The sequence below is a fragment of the Lagenorhynchus albirostris genome, chromosome 17 (genome assembly GCF_949774975.1).
Source record: "Lagenorhynchus albirostris chromosome 17, mLagAlb1.1, whole genome shotgun sequence".
NCBI classification, from domain to species: domain Eukaryota; kingdom Metazoa; phylum Chordata; class Mammalia; order Artiodactyla; family Delphinidae; genus Lagenorhynchus; species Lagenorhynchus albirostris.
The window spans coordinates 17,710,028-17,732,268 of NC_083111.1; the positions used below are offsets into that span (position 1 = coordinate 17,710,028).

Below are 22,241 nucleotides of genomic sequence, written 5' to 3' on the forward strand. Positions count from 1 at the left end.
CATGAGCTGAATTTACTTATAGTAGATTGTATTCCTCAATATTAACAGCTCTTCAAAAGGAGACTTATCTGCCAATAATAATTGCATGAAAGATAAGCAGTCTAAAAAGCATAAAATAATCTAGACAATACAAAAATGAAATAGTAACTGAATAAAACAAAGGATTTTGTGGTACTATTTTCTGTGCAGAAAAAGTATTGGGTAGATTTGCACATAATTCAAAAAGTAAACTAATCACCAAGTGTCAGAAAACTATTTAAGGTCTCAGTACTATATAAAATCATCTCTTAAACTGAACCAAATAAAAATTCCTGCTATTCAATCATATGGCAAGATGTCCTGAAGCCAATAGTTTCATACATCCTCAGAAAAAGAGAAAATTAAGGCTAAAAAGATCAAACACCAAGTGTTCATCAAACCTTTCAGTCAATAGTCTTTATTAACATGCAAGTATCATTTGCCGCAAGCTATACAGTTTTTCCTAATCTTTCAGTTCTATTTCAATATTTTGAACTTAAGGTAACTTCTGGACCTAACATATAAAGTAACCTACTAAAATGGGTCAAAGTTAAACTGTATTCTAGCTATCACCTTGACCTTTAAGATCACAACTTAGGTTTATAATTGGCATTATTTGTCACCAAGTAGCAGAATATAATTCTAGTACTTGGTAATTCTATACTAAAATATGTAACAGTATGTCTTAAGATGTTACTGAAATATATGCAACTAACATTTATATTTAATTGCTTTCAATAACAATGTTAGGTCTTCTAAGAGGAAAAATTACTTTTATTGATCTTGTTTATGGTCTTTGCAGGTTCCAGAAAAACTGGTCCATATTGAACCAGTCTTAAAGAAGTAAGCTGAAGACTTAAATTTATAGACCCTATAATAACAGCTTTGTTTTACTACTAAGATAGAGACAATAATAAACCCAACTCTAGTGCTTCTTTTTCCACGACTAAGCAGAGACGCTTTATTATAGTTCTTCAAACTTTTTTTGTCTTAGTGTAAAAGTTGAATGACCTCTTCTATAAGTTTGAGTTCAGTAGAAGACCCAGATTATGGATATCATATCTAGTGGGACATACTTTAATTAATAGAAGATAATTAATATACTATATCAAAGTGCATTATTAGATTTGCACTGCATCTCTCCACATTTTTCTTATTTTATAATATTTCAGTTGAATGGAGGAAGACTGGAATTGTCAGAGAAGTCTTGCTCTTAGGATCTAGATGAAAAAGTTCATAGTGAGTCTTTTAAAACATATTTAAATAATGAGAAGTGTAATCACAACAAGGGACTATGTAAGAATGAATACTGCAAAGGAAACTTTATACAATGGATTGGCCAAAATGCACAATGCACATGAAACTGAAGTCATGTAGTTTACTTGTTGACCATGTGGCTAAAGTTCAAAAAGTCTCTGCTCCAAAAGCTGTACCTAGTAATCTTCCAAAATTGATTTTAAATAAAGTTCTTAAATTGTAGCAATAAACAAAAAGACAAGATACACTTAAACAATACTGCAGTTTATCAAAAGACACATAAGAAATTTCAACTCTCATGTCTTTGACAGTTATAAAAATCAATATTTTGGCTAAGTTATAAACATGTTTATAATGCAATTATATGCAATTGCATAACTCTAGTAATGCTAATGACAGCTATAAGATCAGAATAGGTTTTTAAAAAAACACTAAAAACATAAAAATATGTAGCCCCATTATTTACCTGTAGAACGTGTTGAATTTATGCCTAAATTTCAGCATTTACTATATCACCACTGCTCTAATTTTAAAAATCACATCCAAAGGATAAGGCAAAACCACCTACGAATTGGCATATTTGTTTATTTCTCAGTTTGTGAAAATGTCCTTAATTTGTTGATGTAGCAAACAAATTTCAACTCTGATTGCTATGCAAAAGAACAAGATAATCTGCTTTGCAATGAACTTTAAAGTTCAATTGCACACAGGCAACATGCTATATATGAAAAAATTACTAACTGAACTACAGGTATTAAATACTGAAAAAAGTTAACAGTTTATTATAATTTATTTTATTTAACAATCTAGGAAGTTTGCAGCCATCAGCAGTTCCAGTGCAATTTCAGGTGCAATTGGAAATTCAGGAATCTCCGTGGAGCTGTTAGTGTAGCGAACCTTGTAGGTAAAATACATGCATACTTTTGATAGCACATGTGAAGGGATCTCTCTAAAATTGACTTCATTAGTTTCGTTCTCAGCAAATTGACCTGGAAAAGAAAAGGAATTTGTTCGTGATACATGGGCTGACCTGTGTTCCTCCAAAATTCATATGTTTAAGTCCTAACCCCCAATACTTGAATGTGACTATGTGTGGAGATAGGTAATTAAGGCCCTAATCCAATATGACTGGCATCCCTATCAGAATAGGAGATGAGGCTGCAGACACACAGAGGTAGGACAACAGTGGGAAGACACAGGAAGAAGACAGTCATCTACAAGGCAAGGAGAGAGACCTCAGAAGAAACCAACTCTGTCAACACCTTGATCTCTAATTTCCACCCTCCAAAACTGTGAGAAAATAAATTTCTGTTTAAACCATCCAGTCAATGGTACTTTGTTATGGCAGCCCTAGAAAAACTAATATAATGCAAAAAGGATAAACCCAACTAGCATCAAATGAAATATGTAGATTTCTGAGTAGAAACATAAAAAAAATCTTTATTAAAACGACTCAGTCTAGGGAATTAAGTACTTATAGACCAGCAAGAGCTCTGTGCTATGTTGTCATGTAAATATAAATGATAAGTGAAAACACTATCCTTAAAGAATCTTTTCAAGAGAGTAAATGCATTGTTTTCCCCTTTAGTTTTTAAAAATACGGTCATGTTAATGAGCTCTCATAAGCTACTTCCTCCCTTTGTTTAATAACAGTTCATACACTGTTTTTAGTGATCTCTCAATTTCTTTAGCTCTATGATTTCTTTACTATTGGGATAAAATATTTTCTTGGCAGTCTAGCACTAGCACTGTGCACTGAATATAAAAGGCAGAAAAATGTACTTTCTGAGAATGTAGTATTTTAAAAGTTTTCTAGTAATTGTCTATTGGTTGGGGGTAGGATGGGATGCGGAGAAAGGAAAGAAGGATTCAGCAGATAATTCATAGCAATGAGGTAAATTTTTGTTTGCCAATAACGAAAACTCTCTTTCTTAAATGTATGTATGAAATATTACCAATGGGCACTTATTAAGCCTTTGACACTAGACAAACATTAGTGTTTTCTTTAGGTGAAATTCGTATAACAGGTGGGAATATAAATTGGTATAGCCACTATGGAGAACAGTATGGAGGTTCCTTAAAAAACTAAAAATAGAGTTAGCATATGATCTAGCAGTCCCACTCCTGGGCGTATATCCAGAAAAGACGAAAACTCTAATTCGAAAACATACACGCACCCTTATGTTCACAGCAGCACTACTTACAATAGCCAAGACATGGAAGCAACCTAAACGTCCACTGACAGATGAATGGATAAAGAAGATGTGGTACATATATATATATTGGACTACTACTCAGCCAAAAGAAAAGAAAATAATGCCATTTGCAGCAACATGGATGGACTGAGACACTGTCATACTGAGTGACATCAGACACATAAAGACAAATATCAGATGATACCGCTTACAAGTGGAATCTAAAAAAAAAGGGTACAAGTGAACTTATTTACAAAACAAGTAGAGTCACGGATGTAGAAAACAAACTTATGGTTACTGGGTGAGAAAGAGGGGGTGGAATGAATTGGGAGATTGGGACTGACATATATACACTGCTATGTATAAAATAGGTAACTAATGAGAACCTACTGTAGAGCACAGGGAACTCTACTCAATGCTCTGTGGTGACCTAAATGGGAAGGAAACTAAAAAAGAGTGGATATATGTATACGTATGACTGACTCACTTTGCTGTACAGCAAGAAACTAACACAACATTGTAAAGCAACTGTGCTCCAATAAAAATTAATAATAATAGAAAAAAGAAATTCATATAAAAGTCACCAACTTAAGATGTGCAATTCAGTGTACATTCACAATGCCGAGCAACCATCCTCTCCATCTGGTTCCAAAACATCTTCGCCACCCCAAATAAAACCCACACCGCAGCCCCTGGAAAACACCAACCTACTTTCTTTCTCTATGTTTTTGGGGTTTTTTTTTGCCACATTGCGCGGCTTGCATGATCTCAGTTCCCTGACCAGGAACTGAACCCAGGCCACAGTGGTGAAAGCACCGAATCCTTAATCACTAGACCACCAGGGAACTCCTCTCTACTTTCTGTCTCTATGGATTTATCTATTCTGGATATTTCATACAAATGGAAGTATACAACAATGTGTGTCTGGCTTCTTTCACTCAGCATAATGTTTTAAGGTGCATCCACCTTGTAGCATGCATCAGTACTTCATTCCTTTTCATGCAAACATTAGTTTGGTGCCGAAAGTTTGAAGCTTCGAAGATAAAACTCTTGTTTTTAAATTAAAGGAGATCAGACTTTGTAAAAGTCCTTTAATCTCAATTTTTAGTTAAAATTTTGTTGGCATCGGGATTTTTCCCCTAAAGTACATCCTAGTTCTGTCCAGTAGAAAAGTCTAAAAGCACTTCAACCCAGGAGCAATGAGTATTGCTAGCACCCACAGTGGGGTATCTAAGTACCATTTTACATTAAAAAATCAAACCGAAACCCCCCCCCCAAACCCCAGGGCTCTTTAATGAATGGCTGTTTTTAGGATTGAGGAATAATGTACAAAATGAACCTGAGAAATTTTTTTATTACAGAAAGTAGTATAGCTATTCAAGGCTAATAAAACTGTGTCAAAAGGACACAGGAGCCAACCTGATGTGCTCCTTCTGGCATAAAAACAGAGCCGTTTGAGCATCAGTAAGAATGACTGCACCTAACTGAAAAATATCCAATAAAAAGTATATATGCAAAAAAACAAACAAAACAAACACTCTTTACTGTTGGAGGATGCTGGAGAACCAATTCTTTACTCTGAAAAATTGCACGTAAAGGGGAAAAAAAAAATCAAGCATTTATCTTTTCTTTCCCGTACAGACTATATTTCAGCGTAACCAAATAGTTCTTCTTTATAGGAGAGTTCTAACTAATAAATGCAGAAGAAATTACAGAATTAGAAAATCTCTGTTTTATAATTCCAAATGAAGTAAATCTCAGCAATAATCACAGTGAATGCTAAAACTAAATATTATATGAAAGTCTGACTGGGGAATTGCTCATGGACAAATCAGCTTGATAACTCTGGAACCCACTGATCAGTCTTGACATTGCTAAAAGACGTGATACAATAGGACTACAAGAGTTCCACCTATAAAGTATTCTTGCTAGAAAGATAAACTGGATTCTGTTCAAGGCTCTAGAGTTCTAATTATGAATTTACAAGATGAAACATGATTAAGTATAACCTGGATGTGGACATTATACAAATAACTTTGTTTCTAGTAAAATTGATAGTCTGGAAAAAAAAGCAGGGGGGAGGTTGCAGGGGGACTATCATAGATTTTGCAAGTGAAATAACCTAATGTCAGGAATTTGCTTGAAATACTCTTTTAAAAAAAGTTAGGATAATAGACAAAACAAAACTGGCAAACTGTTGACAACTATTGAAGCTAGTTGATGGGTACAGGAAGGTGTGTTATGCTATTCTCTCCAAGTCTGTGTATGTTCTAAAATCTCCATAGTAAAAAATATAGAAAAGGGATTGCAAAGGATCCGAAATAGCCAAAACAATTTTGAAAAAGAAAAACAAAGTTGGGGGCCTCACACTTCCCAATTTCAAAACTTACTACAAAGCTACAGAAATCAAAACAGCGTGATACTGGTGTAACCACAGATACATAGATCAATGGAAAATCGAGAGCCCAAAAATAAACCTACATACCTATGGTCAACTGATTATCAACAGGGATGCCAAGACCATTCAGTATGGTCTCTCTGACAAATAGTAATGGGATGTCCACATGCAAAAGAATGAAGCTGATTCACACTATATGCAAAAATTAACTTAAAATCAAGAACCTAAATGTAAGGGCTTAAAACACAACTCTTGTAAGAAAACATAAGGTAAATCTTCATGACATTGAATTTGGCAATGCATTTTTAGACAGGACTCCAAAAATCAGAAACAACAAAAGGGAAAATAAATTGGACTTCATCAAAATAAAAAACTTCTGTGCATCAAAAGATACTATCGGGCTTCCCCGGTGGCGCAGTGGTTGAGCGTCCGCCTGCCGATGCAGGGGACGCGGGTTCGTGCCCCGGTCCGGGAAGATCCCACATGCCACGGAGCGGCTAAGCCCGTGAGCCATGGCCGCTGAGCCTGCGCGTCCGGAGCCTGTGCTCCGCAACGGGAGAGGCCCCAACAGTGAGAGGCCCGCGTACCGCAAAAAGAAAAAAAAAAAAAAAAAAAAGATACTATCAAGAAAAAACAGCCTACAGAATGAAGAAAGTATTTGCAAATCATTTATCTCATAAGGTATAAAGAATTTATAAAGAACTCTTAATAAAGTTCAGAATTTATAAAGAACTTATAAAGTGTCCAGAATTTATAAAGAACTCTTAAACTCAACAACAAAAAGACAAGTCAATTAAAAAATGGGCAACAAAATTGAATAGATATGCGTCAAAAGAAAATATACAAATGACCAGCAAGCACAAGCAGATATATTTAACTTCATCAGTCATTAGGGAATTGCTAAGCAAAATTACAATGAGATACCACTTCACACCCACTAAGATGGTTACAATCAGAAAAATGGAAAATAACAAATGTCAGGAGGATGTGGAGAAACTGGAAGCCTCGTACACGGCTGGCAGGAACGTAAAATGGTTCAGCCACTGTGCAGACAGTTCAGCGTTTCCTCCAAGAGTTAAACACAGAATTACCCTATGCTCCGGAAATTCCAACCCTCAAGAAAAATTTTCTTGAGGTAAAATGGGAACAGTAGATATGTGGGAAGCAATAACTTTTATAGGTAAACTTTACATGTAACCAGGAGCAAAAATCACCAGAGTCCTTCTGTGGTGAACTGACCATGGAAACATAGGAAAATGATCCTTCCTATTACAAAAGAATCAATTAGGTTTTATTGAAACTATGGTAAATAACTGAAAACAGGAAATAGCAGAAGCCACTTTTTTCCCAATGCAACATAACCATGCAGTAATTAATGTTAGAACAGTTACTATCTTTCTTTTAATGTTATGAGTCATTTAATTCAACTTGAAAACACATTCATCAAACATTAAAAAAGTGAGGATATATTAAGAGGAAATAAAGAAATGTACCTACCTGGGCCACTCAACATGGCTTTTATTGTTCCTGATGTTAGCGCGTGTTCTCTTTTTACAATAAATTCATGACCATCCGAAGATATCAATTTGACATACATGGCGTCAGGGCCCTCACAGCCACCATAGGTTTTCTCTTCTCCATCTAAAGTATGTAGTAAGATAATTTTTGAATCACAAAATTTATTAAAAATAAACAGGTTTACCAAGGTTAGTATATGAATAACTCAGAGCAGAAACATTTCTGGAGAGTAATAGCCACCAAGATTTTAAACTTTTTAACTCCTTATTTTATTATTCTCTAAATATTTTCCAATATCAGAATAAACTTTACATTCAAGGATGTTTACTTTATTTATTTTTATTTTTAATTTTTGGCCACATGGCTTCTGGGATGTTAATTCCCCAACCAGGGATTGAAAATGGGCCACAGCAGAGAAAGCGCCAATTCCTAACCACTGGACCACCAGGGAACTCCCAAGGATGTTTACTTTAGATGAAAATTTACCAGTATTTTTCATGGAAGTATTAACAATTTGTGAACACAGCAGCACATTTAAATTTGAAGACTAAAAGAAAATATTCAAATAGTAAAACTTTAATTCTATGACCTGAAATACTCATTTTTAAAGTAAGATGCATAGTGTGTTTATGAATAAATGTTCATATGCCATGTGAGAGCAACTTCTGACAAGCCCCGTATTCTAAAATTTAGGGCCTTCGTTACTCAGCATTTTACTCTTGATCCATAAAAAAACGATCAAAAAATTTTACTGCCCAGTTTAAATTATTGCATGAATATTGAAACAATGACTACAGACAAATAATCAATCTTTAAAAATTCAAAGTAGAGGTGAGGTAGCTACCAGCTATCCTCAATGCCACCATGCCGGCTTCAGCCACAGGAATTGGCTCCAAGTAACTTTCTGAGGGAGTATGTATTTTTATACAACCCTTTAAGATCTTTTCTCACACGTATAACTTTACAATTTTGTACCGACAGAATTTTAATTTTTATGGTACCAATATCTGAAAGAAAATATCTTAAGGCTTATTCTAAAAACTTAGGAAGACTTAGCGAGGAGAAGTACAGAGGATGAAGCTGAAGTACTGTTCAGTTACAAACATCCATTTACTCATTCATTTGTTATTAATTTAGAAATCCCTAAAACTGAGATTAACAAATATCAAAGTCACTTACGTACTACCACTGCCAAAAACGTTTAACCTGAATCTAATGAGGAGGAAATACTCAGACAAATCTAAATTTAAATGAGTCATGAAAGACCTCACTCCTCACCCAATCCCAAAAGTAGGGAACTGTTTAAAGAACACAAAAGAGATAAATTAATGCAATAAGTAAATCCTTGATTGGACCCTGGATTTAAAAATAATAAACCCACTGTAAAGAACACTATTGAAAAAACTGAAATTCTGAATATGGACTGAATTACGAGATGCATGCTTAAGCATTTAGGTGTGGAGTATTACATTTACAATTAATAAATAGAACAGAAAAAAAAGCTTATGTGTGTTTTTGTGTGTATATGTGGGTACATAAACACATACAAACATATACACGCAGGAAAAGCAAATATGACAAAACGTTAACTAGTGAAGGCTATAGTGTATTATTCTTGCAATTTTTCATAATAAAAAGCTGGGGGACTCATAAAGATGCATGTAACTTCTAATTATAGACTATTCAAGAGTACAGATTTTTAGCAGTTTTTGCCAACCTCTGAGAACAAAAATAAAAATTATCAATTATTTAAATTTATACTTCCAGTATTTTTTTTTTTTTTTGGCAAGAGAAACCACTTTCTATGTATGTTGGGAGAGTTTCTAATTTCCTAAGGTACAATAACTAGCAATCACAAATTAAATTTGGCATAATAATGTTACTGATCTGCTTTTCAGAAATATATAATAAACATAAGCTGCTGATTTAAACAACTAATTTCAGTCTACTCTCTTACTTGCATTCACTGACTTCAAAGGCCTATCTTTGAGAAGAAAGCTTCAACTAATTGAACTACAAAATGACTTTTATATAACTTACCCATTATGTTCTTATGAAATTCTACTTTGAGTCCACAGGAACTTTAGTAGTTTCCTGAAATATAACAATACTATATTGAGATTAATGCCAGAATAACATGTTTTCCCATTATTTTTTAATACGTCCTTGGTGTTACAAGTGCAAGGACTCTCTCTGCTATGTAAGTTTCCCAGCCACCACAATATGGAACAGTATCAAGTTTCTGAACATCTGAGAGAAGATGATCACCTCCAGGACAGTAAAGTCTAAATACAGATTTTCCCCCCGCCTTTTTAAGGTAACTATTCTGACAACAGTTTAAAAACACATATGTTGTTCCTTAGGAGCTGAACTGAACTTGAAGGAGACACCCTTGGCCTTAATCATCTTTGTATACTATAGCTACTAGATACTGGTAAACATTAAAGCAAGTATCTGCTAAATGAATGACAACATGATAAATCCAAGGATGTGAAGTAGCTTTCCTGTGAATAAAAAAGGTAAGGCTTGCCCTCTTCTTATGTAAGTGTGCACATCTATAATACATTTTACTGTTCCATCCCTTCTGCACAGAGGCTACCAAAGTTCTGAGATGTAACAACGAAGTGTTAAAAAAAAATTTAATTTTTGAGAAATCTTAAATTTCACGAAAGAAATGACTACCAAAGGAAAAGAGCTCATGTTTTCAGTAATTTGTATTTTAACAGCATTTCTTCGAAGGAGGATTTTTTCATCCGAATATTATTTTTTATGTCATTATCAGAAAAACAGTGTATCCTAATTATCCTGTTCTCTAAGAAATTCCTGACCAATAAACCTATGTAATCCCTCACCTTAAAAAACATCATTGATGTATAGAGAAGCTGAATGCTCCAGGTGTTGAGAGAGTCAGGGGAAAAATTAAATGTTAGTCTAGAACACTCCCCAAGCATGTAGGGAGGTATTTAAAGTACCATGTCTAATGTGAGAGAAAGGCAGCAGGGGCAATGTAACGTTTTTACCAACCATTTGAGGGCCTAATGAGTGTAAACGTTGCATTAAATGCCTTGCATACATTGTCTTATTTTAAAACAACACTTCCACAGGGGAATTATCATTCCCATTTTAGAGATGAGAAAACATGAGGAGGCTGCTACCTGCTCAAGGCTTCTACAGCTTAAGTGGCAACATGAGAATTTAAACCTGGGTAGGTTTGCTTTAGAGCCCACGCTCCCTTCCATTATTCCATACCACCATGGTAACAAATTCTGGCTCCTGTTAAAACTTCTTTTCCACTACTGCTGAGAGGTGCTGATATAAATCCTTAGGTAGTTATCTAAAATTTAAAAACAGTACTCTGTCATTTTTTGGTCATAGTAGTAAGCAATTAAAAAATTTATCAGTCATTATTATTTTCTTCTGTTCATACTGCTTTGTACTCCTTCTAAAACACAAAAAAAGGAAAACATGCTAGAAAAGCTAGAAGAAGAAGAATTTCAAGTGCCAACTTTTCTCTGGAAAATCTCCAGAGCAAAACATCCAGGTTGTTTACTTAACCAGCAGTAGCTAAGCAACCATGAAAAGTCACACCTTAGAAGCCCTTTGGGTAGCAACAGTTTTTCTACAGACTTCTTAACATAGTAAATCAATTCCATCATTTACACAAGGGTCAAGGTTGCGGGAGGAGGGAGCTCCCCATCACTAACAAAGAAAGAGTAAATCAACACTAACAATTAGGAGTAAACACTGATTCCTACGTGGAAGTTAAAAATATTTGAAATATGATTAAATTTGGACTTAACCCACAAATAACCTATACAAATCTAAGTTTGGGGCTACAAAATCTCAGTGTGAACATCTGAACATCTACTCCATAACCGAATTAGGTAGGTAAGAGGAAGTGGTTGAACAGTGGGTTGAGAATAGTTCCAGGCAGAAGACATGAACAAAGGCTTGATGTCATTGTGCTTTTAGAGTGTTATATATAAACATTACTTTTTTATAGTTTTCTATTTTTTAGATTTTTATTATCTAACAAATACTTAGAAATTCTAGGTGAGCCTAGGGCCTACACTGAAATCAGTTTTTATCCTAGTATCTTTGAACACCGAAAAGATATTTAAACAGCCCATCCCTTTTCTGATTTGAAATGTTACCCTTATCATATACTATATTACTACATGGATTTCTAGACTGTATTCTGTTCCATCAATCTGTTTATACCTGACCAATATCCCCACTGTTTTAATTACAATAGTGTGATAAACATGTTTTTGCTAAGGAGTTGGGCAAGTCCACATTTTGTTATTACACATTTCTCATTAGGTCTACTTTTTAGGTACTTTACAGTTCCCATTATGAATGGGATCTGTTTTCTCGATTATACTTTCTGAAAAGTTATTGCTGGTGTTTTAAAGAAAACCTTTTAAATTCGGTAAGTTGAGCTTGTATTCCATGATCTTCACAAACTCTTATTAGTTCTAATAGTTTTTCAGCTGACTTGCTTGGATTAGCTAAGTAGATGAGAGCAACAGCTGCAAATCTGTTCTTTGTATCTTTTTGCTTTTTTACATTGGTTATTTACCTGGAAAAAATAAGGTTAGATGTCTAACTGACATCACTCACAAAAACACACTACAGTTTAAAGAACCAAATGTAAAAGAACCCCACTGAACTCTAGAAAAATAGCAGAAGAAAAAAATACAAATAGCTCATAGACCTGTATAAAAATGTTTGACCCCAATGGTAAAAAGAAAACTAAAACATTAAAACTTGCTAAGAACCAAGTTTTGGAGGGAAAGGGAAATGGGTGATACTAAACAAAAATAGTATATTTATACTTTTGAAATATTATGGGGCAGTGAAAAGGAAAAGTTAAACCTATGTATATAATAACATGGAAATACCAAGATAAACTTAATTTTTTAAAAAGCAGATTAGAATGATAGGTACAGGTTGATGTCATTTAAGTAAAATAAGGGATTTCTCACCTATTAACCTCATGTTTTCTGCTGGAAAAAAAAATATAAAAATAACCCTGAATAGCCAAAACAATTTTGAGAAAGAAGAACAGAGCTGAAGGTACCATGCTCCCTGATTTCAAATCACTACTACAAGCTACAGTAATCAAGACAGTATGTAAAAAACAGTCACATAGATCAATAGAACAGAACAGAGAACCCAGAAATAAGCCCACACTTATATGATCAATTAATCTATGACAAAAGAGCCAAGAATATTCAGTGGGAAAAAAGACAGCCTCTTCAATAAATGGTGTTGGGAAAACTGGACAGCTACTGCAAAAGAATCAAACTGAACTACTGTCTCATACTATATATAAAAATAAACTCAAATACTTAAATGTAAGACCTGAAATCATAAAACTCCTAGAAGAAAACATAGTGCGTTCTCTGACATTGGTCTTAGCAGTATTTTTTGGGATATGCCTCCTCAGGCAAGGGAAACAAAAGCAAAGATGAACAAATGGGACTACATCAAACTAAGTAAAAAACTTCTGCACAGCAAACAAAACCATCAACATAATTAAAATGCCACCTACTCAATGGGAGAAGATGTTTGCAAACAATCTGTCTGATAAGGGGTTAATACCCAAAATATATAAAGAACTCATGCAACTCAACATCAAAAAAACCCCAAACAACCCCAATTAAAAAATGAGCAGATGGGCTTCCCTGGTGGCGCAGTGGTTGAGAGTCCGCCTGCCGATGCAGGGGACACGGGTTCGTGCCCCAGTCCGGGAAGATCCCACATGCCGCGGAGCAGCTGGGCCCGTGAGCCATGGCCGCTGAGCCTGCGCATCCGGTGCCTGTGCTCCGCAATGGGAGAGGCCACAGCAGTGAGAGGCCCGCGTACCGCAAAAAAAAAAAGTGCAGAGGACCTAAATAGACATTTTCCCAGAGAAGACACACAACACACAGACAGCCAACAAATACATGAAAAGATACTCAACATCATTAATCACCAGGGAAATGCAAATTGAAACCACAACGAGATGCCACCTCAGACCTGTCAGAATGTCTATCATCATTTTTGGCAAGGATGTGGAGAAAAGGGAACCCTCACGCAGTGCTGGTGGGACTGTAAATTGGTGCAGCCACTATGGAAAACAGCATGGAAGCACTACCATGGATCCAGCATTCCACTTCTGTGTATTTTTTCTAAAGACAACAAGAACACTAATTCAAAAAGATACACACACCCCTACATTCACTGTAGCATTATTTACAATAGTCAAGATATGGAAGCAACCTAAGTGCCCATCGATAGATGAATGGATAAAGATATGATACACACACACATACATGCTACAAGATTACTCATATAATGGAATATTACTCAGCCATAAAAAAGAATGAAATCTTGCCATTTGTGACAACATGGGTATTATACTAAGTGAAATAAGTCAGACAGTGAAAGACAAAAACTGCATGATTTCACTTATATGTGGAATCAAAAAACCAAAATGAATGAACAGACACAACAAAACAGAACCACAGACTCACAGATACAGGAGAACAAACCAGTGACTGCCACGGGGGAGGGGGTGGGGGAATGAGTGAAGTAGGCAAGGGAGATTAAGAGGTACAAACTGCCAGTTAGCAGTCCTGAGTCATGGGGATGAAATCTACAGCGTGGGGAATATAGTCAATAATATTGTAATATCTCTGTACAGTGACAGATGGCACCAGACTTACTGTGGTGATCATTCTGTAATGTATAGAAATATAGAATCACTATGCTGTGCACCTGGAACTAATGTAGTGCTGTGTGTCAATTATACTTCAATTTCTTTAAAAAAATCATAAAAATACGTGTTTGAAAGTACAAATAACTAGGAAACTATGATTTAAAACTGATTTTTAAAAAGAAACAAGTATGTGGAACTAAGCCACTCATGAAGGAAACAATCGTCAGTCAGCCTGATGATTTATTCTTAACAATATGTAAGAATATGATTAATTTGGAAAACAAAGTAAATTACATTAACCAAAAATTATCTAATGTTTAGGCCTATTTGAAGAGGCAAGAAGAGCGGCTTTGGCCATTAATACAAATTGACAGAAGTTACACAATTCCAGTTTGTAACAAGACATCAGAATATCTTGCCTAGAATGTGCTTATAGTGTCGCTGAATTTATTTATCTCAGGATGAGATAAAATTCTCATTCTGGCTTATTCAACTTATAACAATGCTCCTATAGTACTTAACTCTTGTGCAGGCAGTTTTAATACTTTTGGCAAAGTAACTCAGTGTCGTTAGAAGTCCATATTTGAATTTCTACTCTGCGCATTTCTATCTTGAGACCCAGATAGGTTAAATGACAAGACTTCTGTTTCTTCATCTCCCAAATGAGGAAATTGGACTCGACTGTGCCTAAAGTCCCTTCCAGCTCTACCATTTCATGACTGAATCCATGTGAAATTCACCCTCCCTCTACAACAAACTGCCCATAACTCCCAATTTCCCACTTTATTAAGCAAGAGTCACTCCCACACAGCACACAACTCAAGAGCTCTAGAGTGCTGTGTGTTCCCACTGAGGCTGTCTTGTCTGCCTTACCCTGTAATCTACCTAATCTCCCTCTTAGACAATGATCTCTGAACTCCTTTGTTTTGGTCTAAAAAGTATGAACAAGTACTTCACTATATAGTGTGTACCTAATTATAGATTCTACACACAATAAAACAATTAAAAAGAACCTTTAAATGATGGGCTGAAAGTAAACAAATATAAACCCAACCCTGACCTTGCTTCATCCCACTGTGAAGAGTTCATGAAGACTGGCACCGTGCGTGCCTCGCAGCCCTTACACCCTTAACTCCCTGCCCTCTCCTCTGACGTAGCTACCCACCCAAATCCCAACCCTGGCCAAACCCGATTCTCCACCGAGCTCAGGCCTCAACCAAAGACTGAACTGGCTGAAGAAAAGTCACAACCATTGTGACTGGTCTCAATTTTAAATTTATGGCCACACACTTTAAACAGATACTTGGTGTCGGACTGATCCTCCTACCTAGTCAACTGGCTTTCCTACTCTGAGAAAATTCACGGCATCCCCTAAACCTCCAACATACCTCTCCTCCCTACCCTGACAACTTCACTTATTTCACCAGCAAAACAGAAACAAGTCACTTCAACTGCCTTATCTTTCCACCTTCATCCTACCTGCATCTATATACCATATACTTCCTGTTTCAAAAGTTGAGTAAAAATCATCCTTCCTATGCAAGGCCAACCTTTCCAGCTAAGCACAGTTATCCAAGGACTTTGTCCTGCCACAATTCAACATATCAAAATGCTGTAACATCATCACTACCATACACTTCTCTGTAACCCATACTGATCAGACTTTTTAGACCTCTAGTCCATGCAAAGTGCTCTTGTCAAATTTCAACTACTTGGTCACTGGGTCAATTTCTTAAATTATTTTATTTATTCATTTAAAAATATTTATTTATTTATTTGGCTGCATGGGGGTCTTAGTTGCGGCATGCATGTGGGATCTAGCTCTGGACCAGGGATCGAACCCGGGCCCCCTGCATTGGAAGCGCGGAGTCTTGACCACTGGACTGCCAGGGAAGTCCCCTCTGGGTCAATTTTTCATCATCATCTTACTCTTAGGGTTTTACAGTTGACTCCGCCCTCTTTTCTGAAACATTTTCCTCCCTTAGCATTACGGATGCCACACCCTCCTGGCCTTTCTGCTTCTGTCACTGTTTGCTCTTCCTCTGACCCGAGTGCTCCCAGACATCTGCCCTCTTCTCCACTAATACTCTTTACTTGATGTCCTCTGGTCCATAGTTTTAAATATCACATGTAAAATATGACTCCAAGATTACCTCCCTAGCCTGACTTCTCCCCTGAGCAACAGCAGTGGATATCCTACTTGCCTACTGCACATATTCTGAGCGGTATAAAGTCATCCACCTGAGTACACTCTATACAGAACTCCTGCTTTATTGCTCAGAAACCAGTTCACCTGCCCCAGTCTTCCTCATTCCAGTAAATGGTGCTACTGTTCACCCAGATGCTCGGGCAAAACAGGTGACTCCTCCAAATTGTTTTTCGTCCTGGGGCGAAGGTAAGAACCATTTGGCTCCACCTTCAAATTACATTCCAAATCAGACCACTTCTCACTAACTTCCAACTCTACATCTCTAGTTCAAGCTACCACACGGCAACTGAACTACCAGCCTCCTTAGGAGCTGGTTTTTCCACTTTCCTCCAACTCTCAGTTTGCCACTCAGCAATCAGTCATCAAAAGCATAAGCCAGGTATCACTCCCCTGCACAAAATCCTCTAATGGCTTCTCATTACACACAGAACAAGGACTGTAAAGTTCCATCTTAGTTACTCCTTGCTAACCACTCTGATCTCATCTCCCATCACTCTTCCTTCATTAACATCCAGCCATACTGGCCTTCTAAGTATTTTAATAGGTCAAGTTCATTCCTCCCTTAAGGTCTATGCATTTACAGTTACTGCTCTCTGAAAAACTCTTCTTTCAGATCTTTATTATTTTAGTCTCCAGGCAAAGCATTAACTCCTCAGAGAGGTAGGTCTTCCTTGATCACTTCCTTTCAAAAGCAGACACCACACCCTAGTCCTCTAACTTAATCTAACTCTAATCTAGATACAGTCTCTTCACATTTATCACCACCTGAAACTGTATTTGCTTACATAATGTATAGCCTCTTTCCTTTCAAGCTCGGTGAGGGCAGACCTCATTTAGTACCTAGCATACAAAAGATGCTCAATAAAGAGTTGAGTGAATGGCACGACTGTTTTCTTAATCACCAAGGCTTGAAATTTTGAGCATCACTGGGTGAGCTTTTTCTGATCTTATTTAATAACGGAACAGTAAACATTTAGGACAGGTTAGCTGAAATGCATTAACACATACCAGTGTAAATACAAAGATTTTCCAGATTATTTTCTAGTACTGAAAAAAATCTACCCAAAAAACCCAAACAAGCAATTTATAAGATATAAATATTACTTTGGAACTTGATATATAGAACTGACTATAACTTCTGACTACAAACTACTGACTATATTACAGAATTACCATAATGTAATGAAACTAGTATCTTCCATTTGAAATAAATTTATATCCATATATATTTTTTGGAATGGTAAGTAGTTATTAGGTAAATCTCACACTTAAGAAAAAAAAGGACAGTCATTTAAAAATTAAGTATGAAGCCAAAATCATCACTGGCAATAAGCACTTAATACCCACGATGACAGGGACCATAGTTGTCTCCTTGCCACTGTATCTCCAAAATGAATGAATCCACGTGTGAACAGTGATATTTCAACATCATGAATTATACCACAATTATAATGTCAACGAGATCCGAGACGTATCATTTTAGTCCACTAAGCAAAAAAGGAAACTAGTTGGGATCAGAAAGCAAATCTGGCAGTTTGAAAATGAGGTTTTAAAACTCTAAAGGATTGCGGTTGTTTTCCACACTGAAGGCGATGCTGAGTAGAAATGCTCGCACTAATAATTCAAACTCCATAGCTGTATTAAAGAGGTTCCATAAGAGAAACTTAATGGCCACTGTACTTGACACTAGATACCTCCTTTCAGATGAGACTGGGAGGCAGATGCACGGCAGCCCCAAAACACCAAGTCGGGCAGAGATCACCCAACAAGTTGGTAAACTTCTCGGGGTCCCGCAACTGGGAAGAGCGAAGGCCCTCTTCTATAACTAGGGGCTGACCCCAAGGAAAGAACGAATCTGAGTGCACCCGGGGAAAGCAAAAAGGGAAAGAGACAGGGCTGCCATGCTCCTAACTCCACCCTGCCCGCGTTTAACCCCGAGGAGGCCCAGTCTCGCCGGCCGCCGCCCCTCCTTCCACCCTTTTCCAAGCCCACCGAGCGGCGCCAGGAAAGGTCCCGCCGCCCTCCTCTCCCCTCCCCCAAACCAAGAGCCGAAGAGGCCAGGGAAGGTTAAGAGCTTCCGTTCCTTCCCCGCCCAAATGGGAAGGGGTGGGAAGTGGGATGGCGAGCGTGCCCACTAGGAGCCTCCCCCGTCCCCCACGCAGGCCCGGAGCTCCGTTCCCACCCCAGACCGAGACTCACTCGTCAGCCACGCAGCAACCACAGCCACCGCACCGGGTCCACGCGCACCGCCACAGCCCCTACACCAGGGCCGCCCCCCCACCCCCAGCTGCTTGCCGCCGTGGGTTCCGGGGCAGTTGGAGGAATCACTTCCGCTGGGTCACGGACGCTTTCTACGCGCGGGAGATTAGTACCTAGTGAGGCGGGGACTCCCTGAGTCCGTCGCCCGCCAGCGTCTACAGGAAGTGCGCAGCGTCCCCTCCCTTCTCCCACAGGCCAAGCCTAAAAGGACGGTAGTCCCTGGAAAGTCTCAACCAATCCTATTCTGGGTCTTTTGACTCCCAGCATGCAGCGCCAATCCTGATCTGATTTCCGCGGGGACTGCATCCTCAAAGAGGTGCTGGGGGTCGGGGGGCTGGGGGGTGGGGGCCGAGGCAGCATTGCATCCTGGGATTTGTAGTTTATCTGGCGGGTAGTGTCGTGTTTGGTTGAGGCAGCACTGCAACCTGGGACTTGTAGTTTCTCACGCTGAATGTTAAGAACCTTGAAATTTTGGAGGTTGTTCCTGCCGCTCGTTTGGGGGTACGCGTAGAGGTCGGAGACTATCTGCAGAGGAAAGATTGGATAGTGGGAGTGCGGTTGCTATGCTAACAAGATCGTGCTCTTTATGAAGCAGCTTGTCTTTTGTGAAAAGTTGCAGAGCTTGTTGAAGAGCATCCCAACAGCTCGCGAAATCGCTGGCCTCATTTCCTCTCTTCCCGGTACCTTTCCGTGTTTACTGAAAACTAACCACGCCCCCCACCCCCACTCTGAGGCCTTTCCCCCACCTCCTGCCCCCTCCCAGCCACAGGGTTGCTCAGCTTCTGGATTCTGAAATCACTCACCGAAAGTCCTGCCACCAGTAGTCAGTTCTGACACCATCTTTGTCACTCCACGCCCCCTTTGCCCCTCCTTCCTCTCCTCTCTCTCCCGGTCTCTCCCCGGCGCGCTTCCCCCCAACCCCCATCCACCTATCATTTTTACAAATCTTACCTCCACTTAAGATGGGGTTATGTCCTGATAAGCCCAGTGGAATTTGAAAATGTCGTAAGTCGAAAATGCATTTAATAGACCTAACATAATTTAGCCTAGCTTATCTTAGAATGTGCTCAGAATGCTTACATTAGCCTGCAGTTGGGCAGAAATCGTCCAATGGAAAGCTTATTTTATAATAAAGTGTTGATTATCTTAGGTAATTTATTGATTACTTGTACTGAAAGTGAAAGACACAATGGTTGTATAAGTGTATTGGTTGTTTACCCTCCTGTTTGGGTGGCTGATTAGGAGCTTCAACACCGGGGAGAGAATATCATACTGCCTATTGGTAGCCCAGGAAAAGATTAAAATTTCAAATTGTGTATGGTTTCTACTGAATGCATATAGCTTTGACACCATCGTATAGTCAAGAAATTGTAAGTCGAACTATCGTAAATCAGAGCCGTCTTTGCTCTCTTTCCCTTGGTGAAATTTAGGCACCCTTCCAGGAAGGGTGAAACAGCTAAATAAAGTTCACCCTCTGTTTACCGGACTGTGGCATGAAAGGAATGTAGGGCCAAGACTCTCACCATTGCAAGTTGCTCAACTCCTACTGTTGTGTAATGATGTCCGCAAAAGGAAAACAGATACAGGCGATCCAAAGTTTGTTGACCTAATTAGTGACTTTTGCCTGCAAGACTTTTTTAGTTCATTTGGCAGATAAAAGGTGTTGCAAAAGCAATACCGGACAGACCGTCCTGGGTAAATTTTTCAAAGCCTTTGCAAAAATTATTAAACAAAGTTTTTTGGTTATAATAGCTCAGAGTAGAATTTGGTGGGGAGGAGAGGCAATGGGGTGAGAAGAGAAGGATGTGGGCCCATTTTCAATTATACTTTTCCTCCTCTACTTCAGAAGTGTTGTTTTCTCCAAAACTTTCCCTTTTCCTCATTGCATTATCACATTCTATAAGGGTCATTCTGTTAGTTGCCTAGAGAATGATAGAATTTTCCAGGTGAGGATACTGAGGCCAGCTAAAGCCAGATTTAGGGCTAATCTAGTCTAGGACTGTTTTTTAAAAAACACAAAATTTTACTTAAAAATTTTATTTATTATGTAATCAATATAATATATGCTTATAAAATGCAGAAATAATCAATATAATATATGCTTATAAAAATGCAGAAATTGCAGATAAATTTGGTTTTTTAATACACTTTTACATAGATTATACAGTGTATATATATGGTTATTTATACTATTTATTTTCCAACTTAACAAACCTCAATAACCCACACTTTTGTAACCAAAATCTCAACAAGCATCATTTTTATTGTCAGTATATACTTACATTGTCTAAATGTACCATGACTCACTTAAGTATTTCCTTAAATGTTGGACATTGACCATATTTCCATTTTTAAATCACTTCATGTAATACTGTGTTCAGTATCTGCAGAAATCTTTGACCATGTTTCTATTTCTTTAGAATATGAACATTTTAAAAGATCTTGATAATCTGTTGACAAATTCTTTTCCCCGAAGATTCTCATAATTTATTTTCGAAACTAGTAATGTATAAAGAAGCATTTAGGGTCCTTATCAAAATACTAGCTTTACCACAATTTTTCTTTTCTTTTTTCCATCACACCATTCTGCCCTTTAGCTCATGTTAAAGGAGGGGAAGGGGGCTGGTGGATGGGGAGGAAAGACAGCCAAAAAACAAACAAAAAATACATACAATAATGGTGGTCATACATTCTACAAGTGATAGCCATTTTCAATTTTTCCATCACCCTCCATCTTTAAAGGGACCCTCTCAGATGATATGAATGGGGAATCAAGGCTTATTTTGTAAACAGCCTTAGTATCATTCTAAAATCCCACTCAAATAGTATATATTCAAAAATTGTCTCTAAACTACTAGAATCGGGAAATCTTTCTTTTTTTTTTTTTAAAGATGTTGGGGGTAGGAGTTTATTAATTTATTTTTGCTGTGTTGGGTCTTCGTTTCTGTGCGAGGGCTTTCTCTAGTTGTGGCAAGCGGGGGCCACTTTTCATCGCGGTGCGCGGGCCTCTCACTATTGCGTCCTCTCTTGTTGCGGAGCACAGGCTCCAGACGCGCAGGCTCAGTAGTTGTGGCTCACGGACCTAGTTGCTCCGCGGTATGTGGGATCCTCCCAGACCAGGGCTCGAACCCGTGTCCCCTGCATTAGCAGGCAGACTCTCAACCACTGCACCACCAGGGAAGCCGAAGAATTGGGAAATCTTTCTAACCATGAATGACACTTTCATATAATTCTATAGCACAGAATTTTCAGAATATCATCTCATTTTAGCTACTTAGAAACCTTGAGTAGACCAAATATTATTATTTCCATTTGCTTACAGTTTCTGTAGGAAGAAACTAAGCTTAACAGAAGATAAAAATTCAGGTTCTCTCTCTCTCTATATATATATATTTTTTAAATTAATTATTTAATTAATTTTTGACTGCGTTGGGTCTTTGTTGCTGTGCAGGCTTTCTCTAGTTACTGAGATCGGGGGCTACTGTTCATTGCGGTGCGTGGGCTTCTCACTGCGGTGGCTTCTCTTGTTGTGGAGCAGGGGCTGTAGACGTGCGGGCTCAGTAGTTGTAGCTCGCGGGCTCTACAGCACAGGCTCAGTAGTTGTGGTGCACGGGCTCAGTTACTCCACGGCATGTGGGATCCTCCCGGACCTGGGCTCGAAACCCGTGTCCCCTGCATTGG

General features: G+C 38.0%; 2 protein-coding genes across 6 annotated transcripts in view; one reads left to right on the top strand and one right to left on the bottom strand.

Annotated features, from left to right (window-relative positions):
• Positions 1-407: 407 nt before the first annotated feature.
• On the bottom strand, positions 408-19,426 carry ELOC (elongin C). Of its 4 annotated transcripts, XM_060127340.1 has the most exons (5): positions 19,364-19,381; positions 19,023-19,085; positions 9,427-9,480; positions 7,366-7,509; positions 408-2,264 (listed from the first exon to the last, which is right to left on the bottom strand). In XM_060127340.1, exons 3-5 carry the CDS (start codon positions 9,428-9,430, stop codon positions 2,074-2,076), a joined length of 339 nt encoding a protein of 112 aa, XP_059983323.1. In that variant the 5' UTR covers positions 9,431-9,480; positions 19,023-19,085; positions 19,364-19,381; the 3' UTR covers positions 408-2,073. The 4 variants fall into 4 exon arrangements, with proteins under 4 accessions (XP_059983323.1, XP_059983324.1, XP_059983326.1 ...); XM_060127341.1 differs by lacking the exon at positions 19,023-19,085 and having other exon boundaries at positions 19,364-19,426; XM_060127343.1 differs by lacking the exons at positions 19,023-19,085; positions 19,364-19,381 and adding an exon at positions 18,674-18,754.
• Positions 18,664-22,241, top strand: part of LY96 (lymphocyte antigen 96) — a 49,693-nt gene continuing 46,115 nt past the window's right edge. Inside the window, exon 1 of one of the 2 annotated variants that reach the window (XM_060127335.1) lies at positions 18,664-18,876. The gene's annotated coding sequence lies outside the window, so the exon portion shown is untranslated. Of the gene's footprint in view, positions 18,877-19,506; positions 19,566-22,241 lie in introns of those variants that run through there. The other variant, XM_060127337.1, reaches the window with a different exon arrangement.

Bases quoted from the DNA above. Each gene is read 5' to 3' on its own strand.
- ELOC (XM_060127341.1), bottom strand. The intron at 2,265-7,365 runs GTAGGTACATTT...TTTCTTTTCCAG, and splicing joins AGCCATGTTGAGTGGCCCAG to GTCAATTTGCTGAGAACGAA.